The sequence below is a fragment of the Gekko japonicus genome, unplaced genomic scaffold (assembly GCF_001447785.1).
Source record: "Gekko japonicus isolate JY-2015 unplaced genomic scaffold, Gekko_japonicus_V1.1 scaffold1482, whole genome shotgun sequence".
NCBI classification, from domain to species: Eukaryota; Metazoa; Chordata; class Lepidosauria; order Squamata; family Gekkonidae; genus Gekko; species Gekko japonicus.
The window spans coordinates 445,595-458,074 of NW_015169822.1; the positions used below are offsets into that span (position 1 = coordinate 445,595).

The following is a 12,480-nucleotide window of genomic DNA, read 5'->3' on the forward strand; positions in this document are numbered from 1 at the left end:
CTCAGCCAAAGGCAGTTTTATATATTGATTTTTTTCAGAGATGGTGACTCACAGGCAGAGTACATGCTTTGCATGTAGAAGGTCTTGGATTCATGCCCTGACATCTCTTGTCTATGAGAATCATAGGAAGCAGGTTTTTAGAAAGACCTTTCTCTACACGAGATCCAAGAACAGCCCCCCCAAGTCCAGTCAGAAACTATACCACTGATAGACTGACTTAGTAAACAGCAGCTTGATATACTCATATGATAATCGCCCAATACTAAAACTGAGTCTATACCATCTATCACATAATGCCAGATACCAATACCATTATAGATCAGCGATCATAGGTTGCCAACTGTGGGTTGGGAAATTCCTGGAGATTTGGGGGGTGGAAGCTGTGAAGAGCAGGGAATAGTGACATAGTCCGCCCTCCAGAGCAGCCATTTCCTCCAGGGAAACTGAGTTCTATGTCTGGAGAGGAGTTGAAATTCAGGGAGATCTTCAGGCCCCACCTGGAGGATGGCAGCCTTATAACTGCATATCAAATACGGATATCACATTTTTAAAGCAGAGGAGCTACTTATTCAGCACCCTCTTTGCCAATCAGGCTGTTGTGCCCAATGGACACGGTTGGCATAAGTCAGAGTAAAGGCAGCCCATTCACATTGTCCTGCTAGCTCTAGAAAGAAAGCTGCCAATATTACTAGCAATACATTACATCACAAGAACATAAGAAGAGCCCTGCTGGATCAGACCAGTGGTGCATCTAGTCCAGCACCCTGTCTCACACAGTGGTCAAGCAGTTCCTCCGGAGGGCCAACAACAGGGCAGAGAGGCTGAGGCCTTTCCCTGATGTTGCCTCCTGGCTCTAAGATTCAGAGGTTTAGTGCCTCTGAATGTGGAGGTTTCCATCAGTCACCAGGGCTAGTAGCCACCGATAGACCTGTCCTCTGTGAATCTATCTAATCGCCCTTTAAAGCTGTTTATTCCTGAGGCCATCACTACATCCTCTGGCAGCCAATTCGACATTTTAATCACTCCCTTTGTAAAGAAGTAGTTTTTATATTTTGGTACTGAACTCCATACTTTCTTTCAGTAGCACTGAAACACACGTGCACAGTATGCTTCATTACACAGCTACTTTGTCTTTACATTTGTTAGATCGCCGCTAACAAAGGATCGGAGAGTGATTTCAGCAAGAAGTGATTCACCTTTACTGAAGTAATGAACAAGCACTTAAACGCATTCATAACCAGAACAAGAAACAATTGGGAGCTATGCTCCTTTTAAACATTCCCGGGCTAACATAGCCACACCTATTTACAATAATCAACCAATGAGGTTGTTTGGATAAAGACCAATGAGCTTACTTCCCTCGCAGGGAACAGTGACAGTTCTGATTGGTCGCTGTTATAGAGCGACCAAAAGGAGTTTCGTTCAGAGGAGCCTTTGCTCGGCTCAAGCTTAACATTGGATGTCAATGGAGTGATTCATGTAACACGTTCAATATATTACAACATTGATGGCAGGTTGCAGAAGGAAAAGTTTACCTTATAGCAAAGTATTCAGCCCACAGGAAGAGGAACCCTGGCAGCGGGCCCAGGGTCTCCAAGACGTAGATGTAATGGCCCCCGGACTTTGTGATTCGCGTGCCGAGTTCCGCATAACACAAAGCACCTGAAAGAATTCAGACAGAAAAGCACTTCAGGCAATCATCCCAAGGAGTTTTTCCTGACTGTTACGCTTGAAGGCATTTTGCCCTGGTGATAGAGAAAAGCAGCAGTTTACACATTTATTTCATTTACGTCCCACCTTTCTCCACAATGGGGACCCAGTGTGACTTAAACTGTTCTCCTCTCCTCCATTTTATCCTCACAACAACCCTATGAGGTAGGCTCTATATTCAGAGAGCGTGACTGGCCCAAGGTCACCCAGCGAGCTCCCATGGCAGGGTGGGGGTTTGAACCTGGCTCTCCCAGAGCCTAGTCTGACACCCTAACTCTTACGTCACACTGGCCCTCACTGGTTTAGTGAAAATCCCTCTTGCCTGACAAAAAAAGAAATCACTTCCATTTAACACTTATTGCAAATCCTAAAAAGTAGTGTATAGATCAACAAATTTAGCCCAGGTGCAAATCCCTGCCTGGAGGTGTAGTTCTTGGGGTGACCACACGAGGCTGTTGTGAGGATTTTACTTATTTAGATAGGGCATCTACAGTACTGCTGTTTCTTGGATAGCCGGATCTTGTCACATCTCAGAAGCTAAGCAGGGTTAGCCCTGGCTAGTATTTGGATGGGAGATCTCCAAGGAATACCAGGGTCATGATGCGGAGGCAGGCCATGGCGAACCACCTCTGAATGTCTCTTGCCTTGAAAACCCTATGGGGGCACTGTAAGTCAGCTTTCCACCACCATCTATAGTTCCAGAGGGTACAGAATAGGACAGATCGGCATGACAAGTTGGGACCAAACTTGATGGCTTTTGAAAAACCTGATCAGGAGCCCTTCCCTTGAAGATCAGGGAAGGGCATCCCAGGAGAAAGCGTTTCATTTCCCCTCCGTGCCTCTTTGATTGTGCAAATAGCCCTTCCAAATCTGCAGTTAGCTCTGTAGGTGGGAAATAACAAGGTCAAGGACCTGTATTTGACTCCCCCCCCCCACTGAGATAACGGTGGCTTCAGATGGAATACTGAAATCATGGATTTCTGCATCCCTGCCTAGAGCTTCAAAGCCCAAACCTGGAGCTGCTGAATGATGCACACTGACAACCTGAACATAAACCTGGAGGCTGCGATCAATTCCATGATGCCTCCATATGTACATCCAGAATGGTGCCATATGGCCAATGGTTATTTTACAGCCCTAGCCTGTATTATTTTTAGCTTAAGCTTCAGGCCCGCCGAATGCTTCAGACATCTCATTCAAAGCGAACAATTTGTACAGCCCTTCCATTTAAAGCTGGCTGTGAATTTCAGGTTTCCTGCGAGGCAGATGGGGGATTCGATAAACTTTGAATGAAAAGGATTATTAAAAGAGGCTGGGTGTTTGTGGTACACCTGTAGAACAGAAATTAATCCATCAGTGACTGGGTGCTTGCGGTATACCGGTAGAACTAGAATTAATCTGTCAGTTCCATTTGGCTTGGTTTTTCAGGTACTTTTTTCCCATACAGGTTAATGCTTAAGTAGCCCCCTTTGGAAAGGTGAAGGTGGAAAGGGAGACATTTCTCCAAATCACCTCAGCTTTTAAACAACCAAAATCAATCCTGGTCTTCTGTACCATAAAATGGTTATCTGTCCCAGGCCCAATTCCTTGCCATCGTTATCCATCAGAAGTCCAAAAGGAACACAAATATAGCCTGTAGTATTACAGCTAGACATCTCTTTTACTGCTGCCTGCCTTGACATTTTCAGGCCTCCCAAATATCCCTTTTTTCTGCTCTGGTACAGCTGCCAACAGTGGCAATAGCTAGGATATTTGGGTATACCCTTCAATACTCAGTACTGAACTACACCATGCAGCTGCTGATGTGATCTTGGGTTTATGGATATCAGTGCTTTCACCCTGCAATTGCCATAGAATGACCAATAGAATGACCTCTGGAAGAAGTCACAAGGAGGTTGAGCTGACCAAGGCATGGCCCAAAAGGTGACACATATAAGGTTACAATACAGTGCAATAATACCACTTGCAGCAATTTGTTCCTTCCCAAACCATTGATTTGGGAGAGGTTTCAATTTCAGTTTGACTGTAATACATCAAATAATTAAATTCTTAGTAGGGATATAGTGATTCAAGGAAGCTGCTGATTGGGAATCCTGTGTGTCATGGCCCTCGAGTTGGTATCCCCAAATTTCATCACACAGCATGGGGTTCCTTGTAGGCTGCCTTCTGATAAGATCCTGCTTCAGAGACTGCTGAATTGCAATTGATAATGAAGCTCAAGACAATGCATCCTCCTGGACCAAATCGAGACCAAGGTTTCTCCATGCCTATTAACCCTTCTGCATATCTCACCTAAATCCAATCACACCTGCTATTGTCATTCGGCATCTGAAATCACTCCACTTTCCAATAAATAGGACAGATGGACTCCCATTCTAGCTACTGAACTCTTGCTCTTTTCTACTGCTTTATAATAGTTTACTCATTAACTCACTGTGTCTGTTCAAATTCAAGGCCAAACCAAGGTGGCTGCCATGGAAAGGGAGGCAATACAGTTACATCAGCTTTCTGATTACACATCTGAACATTACAGTCCCTACACCACTAATCTGAGGCAAATTACAGCCTTAGTTTTGTACACCACAGCCTGTCCTTATATCTTTAGTTCTCCATTTTATAGTCAATACAAGCCAAACAACACTTCTGTCTTGCCAGAGACAGTGCGTAAGGCATCAAAGGTCTTATAACAAGGTTCTTGCAGTTTGACCTTGGTCCTTCATTTCTCGGTAATTGCATTCATTTATTCATTTATTTAAAATATTTATTAGCTGCCTATCCTCTTATGGAGCTCAAGGTGGCTAACAATATTAATAAAATACATTAAAAACCATAAAAACAATATTTAACCAAAATTTAATGTTACAACTGGGACTGCTTTAATTAAATGCAGTCCTAAATAAAAGTCTTCAGTGGTCTCCTAAAGATCAAAAGTGAGGGGGCCAGGTGCACTTCCCTGAGGAAATTATTCCATTGTGGGGCTGCCACTGAAAAGACCCTCTCTCGTGTACCCATCAAACGAGTGTCTTTGGTTGGTGAGACAGTCAGGAGGCCCTCTCCCAGTAGTCTTAACTCCCGGGAGGAGATGGTGCTTCAAATACCCTGATCACAAACCATGTAAGGCTTTAAATGTCAAAACCAGCATCTTGAATTGGGTTCATGAGTGCTCAGTGTAATTGCTGTAATAGCTGACCCCAACAAGCTCTCTAGCTACAGTGTTCTGCACTACCTGCACCTTTTGAACACTCTTCAAGGGTGGCTCCAAGAAGAGTGCATTGCAATAATCCAGTCTAGATGTAACTAATGCATGGATCACTGTGGCTAGATCTGACTGAACCAGCATCAGCCGAAGCTGTGCAAAATAACTCTGAAACACCACAGGCACCTGGTTTTCTAAGCTGACAGCGATGTCAAGCAGCACTCCAAAGCTATGGATCTGGCTTTTCAAGGGGAGTATAACCCCATCCAAAACAGGAGATATTTGAAGTCCCTGGTCTGCCTTTTGCTAAACCCAGAGAACCTCTGTCTTATCAGGATTATAAGTTTTACCTCATTCACCCTCATCCAGCTCATTACTGACTCCAAGCACTGGTTGGAGCATCCTTGGAATTAGATGGAAAAGAAAGGTAGAGCTGGGTGACAGCACAGCCCAAACTTCCTGATGACCTCTGCCATGAGGATAAGCATGGGAGGTAAGATCAAATCCTGCAGAACCTCACAGACTATGGGGCAGAGCAGGAATTCCCCCAATACCACTTTCTGAGACCACCTCCCCAGATAGAACTCGAACCACCATAACATGGTGCCCCCAGTCACAGTGCCAAGAATTTGCCAGAGAGAGGATCTGCTGACTCACTCTCTGCTACCCTGCGGCGCTAGTACTGCAGGTGGCCAGGGGGAGGTATTACAGCTACCAAAGTCAGTAGGGATCATAATAAAGTTCTGCCTGATCATGCTGACTCTGACATGGCAGCTCTGTCTGAGCAACTGAGAACCCAGGCATAGACCCGGCTGTGCTTGAATTGCCAGTCCAGAGACTTGAGCTCCTGCTTATCTCCAGGCAACCAGCCCTGACAAGTCTGGAAGACAGTGGCTTCCTGCAATTCTGAGTTAACACTGTAGTGTACACTGGGCAGCACAGTAAGGGGCCTCCAAAGAGAATTGGGCTGGTTCTGCATCTGGCGTTTGCTCCACATTTTCTCAGCACTGAGGAAAAGGTGCAGCTCAAAACCACATTCAAAAAGAAGAAGAGGAGGAGGAGGAGATTGGATTTATACTCCACCCTTCACTACCTAAAGGAGTCTCAGAGTGGCTTACAAACTCCTTTCCCTTCCCCTCCCCACAACAGACACCCTGTGAGGAAGGTGGGGCTGAGAGAGCTCTCTGACAGAAACCCCTCTTTTTCAAGGACAGCTGTGCCAGAACTATGGCTTGCCCAAGGCCATCCAGCCAGGTGCAAGTGGAGGCAACACCATACTGACTGCAAAGTTATCCCTGAACTGTCATAAATCTATGCAGAAGGTACTGTAAAATCTGATGATCAAAGAAAGTGAAAGCAGCATGCAATGCAGAGGGGAATTTCTGTTCCAACGTGGGTTTGCTAAAACAACAGAGGGAAAGGCCAATGCAGAATCTCCCTTGGTCTCAAGCTTATTGTAGGTGGAGTTTGGAGGGACACTGCTAGCTGTATCCAGTAGCTCTAACCTGACGGTCTCATTTCCAGCATACAATTGCATTTAGTAAAGAAGAGAAGCCTCCCCTGTGTGTAGGCTTTGTAATGTTTAGGGTTGCCAACTGACTGGAGCAAAAAAAAAAATGCCCTGTCCCTTTGTGGACTGATGGGGATCAGCACAGGCAAAATGAGTAGCACATCTGGAGTTGTGGCTTCCATAAGCTGAAAGGCTATATCTAACACCCCAAAGTGAGAACTCTAGATGAACTTTAAGCCTACACACTGGCTCTTAACTACCTGGCTCATGTGAAGCTGACTTGCTTACTTACAGCTACTGTGCCATTGATACAACTTTCTGTCAGTTTGAGACTAGAGACTTCCATTTCTGTGACAAGCAAAAAAAAAGGCTTTGTGTTGTTGTTTTTTACAGGATTGCTTGTCAGCCACCTCATTCACCATCAGCTAAAAGAAGGAGAGGGAAAAGAAACTCACCACGCACCAAACATAGAAAGGATCCCACAGCCGAACCAGATGACCAAGGAGAGACCCACATTGCCAGAGTTTTTCAGCACCCCTTTGGGGGAAATGAAAATGCCGCTGCCCACCATGCTGCCGATGAGGAGCGAGAAAGCCCTCAGAAGGGTGATTTTTTTCCTCAGAAAGACAGCCTCCTCTTTCTTCTTAGACTTCCCCATGGCGGGTGGGAGTCGATAAGTGCTCAGGTGTCAAATGTTCTTGGGAGTTGAGGTGAGACTTGAGCTATCATAGATGTTCTCCCTGGTCCCCAGTCAACCTGTATTTAAAAAGAGAAATCAGAATATCTGGAGTAATTAGCTTTGGCCCCGGTCACACTGGGGGAAATAGGTGCGGCCAAAGTGCAGCTTTTTTGAGCCACACCAAAAGAGAAGCGTGGCGGCGGGATTGGACAGATCCCCCCAGCTGCCGCGCAGTTCATCCCCAGCACGATCAGATGCCGGGGGGAAGCCACAGACCGCAGAGCAAGGCTAGCCTACTGCGCATGCATGTGCATGTGCAGTTTGGCAGGGCCTCGCATGCTGCAGGAGAGACAAGCGAGCCGGCGATCACACGTCCGCCCCTGCAGTGGATTTTTCAGTAAGTACTAGTGTTTCGTAGGTTTTTTTTTTTTTAAATCCGCATCTTCGGCCAGAAGAGACGGATCGGGGACGGGTGCGTGCCGCTCCCCAGATGTTGTGGTGTGATCGCGCCCGTTTGATGCACTCCCGATCCGTCCCTCTTGCAGATCAAAGCCTCCCGTGTGACCGGGGCCTTTGTAAAATTACTCTGAGGGTTTAATGACATCGTGTTTTTAAACCCTTATTCGTCTCACTGTGCTAATGGGTAGTGGTTGGGTGCCAAACTGTCTCTTCTCCCACCAATCCTCACCCACAATCTGTCCCACAAACTATTTTTCACCTGATTTCTCCCCAGTCAGGCTTAGAGACTCACTGAACGGGTCTCATAGATAGCTAGCTTGTCAGGGATAGTCTTTCAGTTATTGTTTTGCAGCTGCTCTGATGTGGCTCTTGGGAGGGGTGCCAAGAGGGGGCTCGTTCCACACTCTGGTGGCTGGCCATTTCCTTTGTGTTCATGGGGACAACCTTCTCCTGCTACCTTGCTGTGCAGAAAAAGCAGTTGATGGTGCCATTTTATATTTGTTTTTATTTGGAACCGCATAACTTACTGAATATATGGCTTAAATCCTTGGGCTTAATATAGAAAAAGCTGTTCTGGCAAATACCACAAGATGAAATGTGCTCCTTCCAGTCATTCATCTCTTTTCCTTCCTTCTTATGTGTAAAGGCTTCCCACCCCCCAGGTGTGTAGTCTCCATATGTCTTTCCTTGCTTCCCTGACCCTTTTCAAGAATGTGCTCTACTATATTTATAGGATTTATCATGATCTGATCTGATTTATTTATGTCATGCAGGGTGCGTTCAGACGGCTCTTTAGATCCATGCAAGGCACGGGTGCCTCATGGATTTAAATGTCATGTCCAGACATCAACACCTTGGAAACATCATCTTCCGTGAGCATCCCATTTTGCCGCGCCTCGGAGCCATACTAAAAAGATACTAATTTAAATCTGGAGTTTTCAGTTCCAATAGGCCACTCGTGGACTTTCCCCCGTTTGATCGCTTTCCCCCATTTGATCGTTCCAGCGCGCGATTTAACATAATGCCCGTTCGGGATGGTCTGAAGTCATTCCCAATAGTCTGACGTCGGGATGGTCTGATGTCAGACCATCCTGAACGGGCGCCATTTAAAAAATATATTGATTCTGCACATGCGCGGATAAACAAGGCCGCAATATCATGCCTATGCGCATGCACAAAAAGTGTTTTTTTTAAAAAAACTACCGCGCGTGCCTCCTTCAGTGGACGCCGTCTAGACAATCCACAGCGGAAGCAGTGCGTGGTAGGGCGATTCCCCCGGGGGATGTCTGGTCGTGCGAGGATGGATTAAAACGATCGGAATCAAATTTGAGCCGGCATAATGGTGGAATTAGCTGTCCGTCTGAACGCACCCTTATAGTTCACCTTTCTCACTCGGATGCAAGGTGGAGGACACAAAGTGAGTCAATAGAAACAACAGGATGGGGTAGTCAGCAAACAAACACAATAGGATTAGGGTTGCAGAACTAATCAGAAGTCTAAAAACAGAACTGAAGCAAGTGCAAGTCTTAACATGACACATTAAATGATACAAAATTACATTGTAGGATCCTAGTTTCAGTAAGCTGAACACGGTAGCATAGGCCACAGTCCCTAATAAGTTAACTAAATATGTAGGCATCACATACCTTGTGTTACTGTGAGTCATAAAATGTCCACGTAGCAAACAGGGTTGCATTATGAATTTCATGTGCCCCTCCCACCATAATTATATCAATATTAAAATGTATGGGTTGCATTATGAATTTCATGTGCCCCTAAGCATTTCAATTTTTTTCCTGATGTGAGAAAAGATTAAAACATTTTTGTGGGCCCCTAAAAGTACTGTGGGCTCTAGGCACTACTGTGTCTAAAAGTACTGTGCCTACTGTGCCTTATGGATAAGTCGGCCCTGGTAGCCGGCGCCCAGGAGCATTATATGCAATTGTTTCTATCTTTTCATTGGCTTTAAGTGTTAAACCCAGATTTTGGAATCATTAAAAAATTAAACACATTTTTAGATATCATGTCAGTAATTAATTCTCATCAGGGACCACTATGAATAGAGGAGAGGAAAGCCAATATTTCTATCCATCACAATTGAATGAATGTCACAGTTAATAGGATGTATTGCTTTCTCTTACATTCATTCCGTATCTAGACCTCTGCAACATAATCAAGTGAGCCCATTTATCATTTTTAAAATGTTGATTTTGCTGTTCCCTTCATTAACTTGTAATATTGGCTATGATAGCTGCATTCGATACATTGACAGCCATTACTGGGCTACAATCCAGCAGAGAATTAAGCACCTTTAAACTCATGCAATCCATTCTGGACTCGATTGCGACCTTTGCATTTTATTCAGTGGGCAAAAGCTGCTATGATAATAATCAAACAGAAACAACAATCCGTCATCTGATTAATGTGTAGAATAGGAAAAAATGATGAAGATATTGTGAGACTAGCCAATTGAGACTTTCTACTTTCTGACCACAGTAGCAGAGCACATGGTTTGCACACAGAAGGTTCAGTCTCTAGTACCTCCAGTTAAAGAGGCCGCAAATTCAGGGAAAGATCCAGGACTATTTTTGGGCAGGAACGCACAGGAACGGAGTTCCGGCTGGCTCCCAAATTGGCCACGTCCAGCAGGAACTCATTAGCATAATAGGCCACACCCAACAGCAGAAACTCATTAGGATTGGCTACATTGGGGGTGTGTGGCCTAACATGCAAAGGAGTTCCTGCTACAAAAAAAGGCCCTGGGTTTTGACAACAAACAAGGTAAACAGAATAACAAGCAAAAGGTGGGTGTGGCTGGATAACCACACTTCTGGTAACATGGGGGTGCGTCCTAATGTGCTAATGAGCTGTGTTGACAGGGTGTGGCCTAATATGCTAATGGGTTTCTGGTGTTGGGTGTAGCCTATTATGCTAATGAGTTCCTGCTGGGCTTTTTCTACAAAAAGAGCCCTGGAAAGATCTAAGTGCAAAGCCTTGGGAAGTGGAGCCAGGTGGACCAATGAGACAACTTCTTCACACACCTATATGCTATTCTACTGCTGGCTGCTCTCCAATTGTGGATGTGGACAAGGGCTCCCCACACACACCTACACCTGTATGGGGTTCCCAATATATTTCTATGGATGTGGCAGCTCATGCATGCATGCACTATTGCCTTGCCCTTGAAGTGAATAGGGAAAGGTTTTATGTCTGGGGCTCTGAGACCAGCAGGTGACTGGTGGATCAAAGCAAAGGACAGAAAACTGTCTGTACGGAACGAAAGAGAGAGGGATTTCCCCACTGACTGCTTACACCACAGCCCAGTTTGCAGAAGAGAGCACTGAAGTCCTGTGTACATAAACCTTTGTATGCACATATCAACTGCAGTCATGGTTTTTTATCATTCTCACCCAGAAATGTTTAGAAATCAATGGGCAGTGACCCTGTATTTCAAAAATGTGGAATCCGGTGAGATTTCTTCCATAACGCCCTACGGGGAAATGTTACCACTTCCATTTCACCTCTTACCATAGTGATCTTGCTTTTAGCATAGCATATTATATTGGATAGGTAATCCACCTTGGTTTCAAAACTGAATTCCCTTCCATAAAAGATTAAAATGCAGATATGTTAATCCTAATGAGGCTGACTTAATATTCCGCACGCATTGGGTATTAAACACAGTTACAAAGCTGATCCTTGTTTGCTGCTGTTGCTTGTTGGTTCATATCTGTCTTGTTCCTTTACAAAACACACTTTATGCAGATTTACAGCTGTTCTCACCAGCCAGTTTCTGAGCTTGTTAACAGAGCTGAAGAAAAGTGCCAGCTGCCTTATGGTCCAGGAGTAGAGGGTGTAGAGAGAAGAAGCACCAGTTATAAGGCTAAACTAAGTATGCAGCTAGAGATCCATGATCAGAGGTGCAGTTTAGTGTCAAAGCAAAGCTGCAGAGCACTGAGATGTGGGTGAAGGTTGTGACACATGGGAAAGGATGTAGCTTCCCCCCCCCCTTTCCCTTCATCAAAAATGCCACAGATTGCTGTAAACCCTAGTCAGGTAAATAAATATAAGAACACTAAGGACACCTGTCTTTCCTCCCCAGTGAGGGTTAAAGGATGCTGGGATTTTTTATTGGATAAACTGAGCAAGGACAGAGAGTTAACACCCTTTCCCCAGTGCCATGCACCCAGTCCGGATCTCTCTCCCCTCCCCCTGCTATTTATCTGGGGATCTGATCCCAGATCCTTAGCATCACATATTCTGTTGTTTGGCTCTAGATTTGGTGCTGTAGTTTAGTGTAGTGGTTAAGTGTGCAGACTCTAATCTGGGAGAACCGGGTTTGATTCCCTACTCCTCCACTTGCAGCTGCTGGATGACCTTGGGCTGTCAGAACTGTTCTTGAAAGAGCAGTTCTCAAAAGAGCTTGCTCAGCCCCACTTACCTCACAGGATGTTTGCTGTGGGGAGGGGAAGGGAAAGGAGTTTGTAAGCCACTCTGAGACTCCAAGTGAAGGGCGGGGTGTAAATCCAATCTCTTCCTCTTTTCCTCTCTAGATAAACTGAAAGCTACTGGCACAAATCCAGCCAGACCTAAGTTCTGTTAAGTGTTCCATGGTACAAGTAAAATGAGATTAATACAAACTTAACCCTTTTTGCTGAAATCAATGGCACTTAAGATTGCTAAATTTTGACCTGGTGCACTCAAGGTACAGGTGCACATAGAGTTGCACTCATGAACTTCAACAGGACAAAGAGAGACAACTAAGGCTCATCTTGCTCAAACAGACAGTGGTGTGGCAGCCACTGTCAACATTAATCTTGGGCTGTGTTGAGTAGTTATAGTCATCAGTCTCTCTTTCTGCCTCTCTCCTCTTCATTCATTAATCCTCTTCATTGCCCTCAGTCCGTCAAACAATCCTCTGTTTAG

General features: G+C 45.1%; 1 protein-coding gene across 1 annotated transcript in view; it reads right to left on the reverse strand.

Annotated features, from left to right (window-relative positions):
* The window catches only part of LOC107115498 (cystine/glutamate transporter-like), a 30,575-nt gene extending 23,501 nt beyond the window's left edge, over window positions 1-7,074 (reverse strand). The window contains exons 1-2 of the mRNA XM_015417218.1: window positions 6,879-7,074; window positions 1,536-1,662 (exon numbers count right to left, since the gene is read on the reverse strand). Of these exons, the coding sequence (XP_015272704.1) occupies window positions 1,536-1,662; window positions 6,879-7,074 (323 nt within the window). The remainder of the gene's footprint in view (window positions 1-1,535; window positions 1,663-6,878) is intronic.
* Window positions 7,075-12,480: the final 5,406 nt, after the last annotated feature.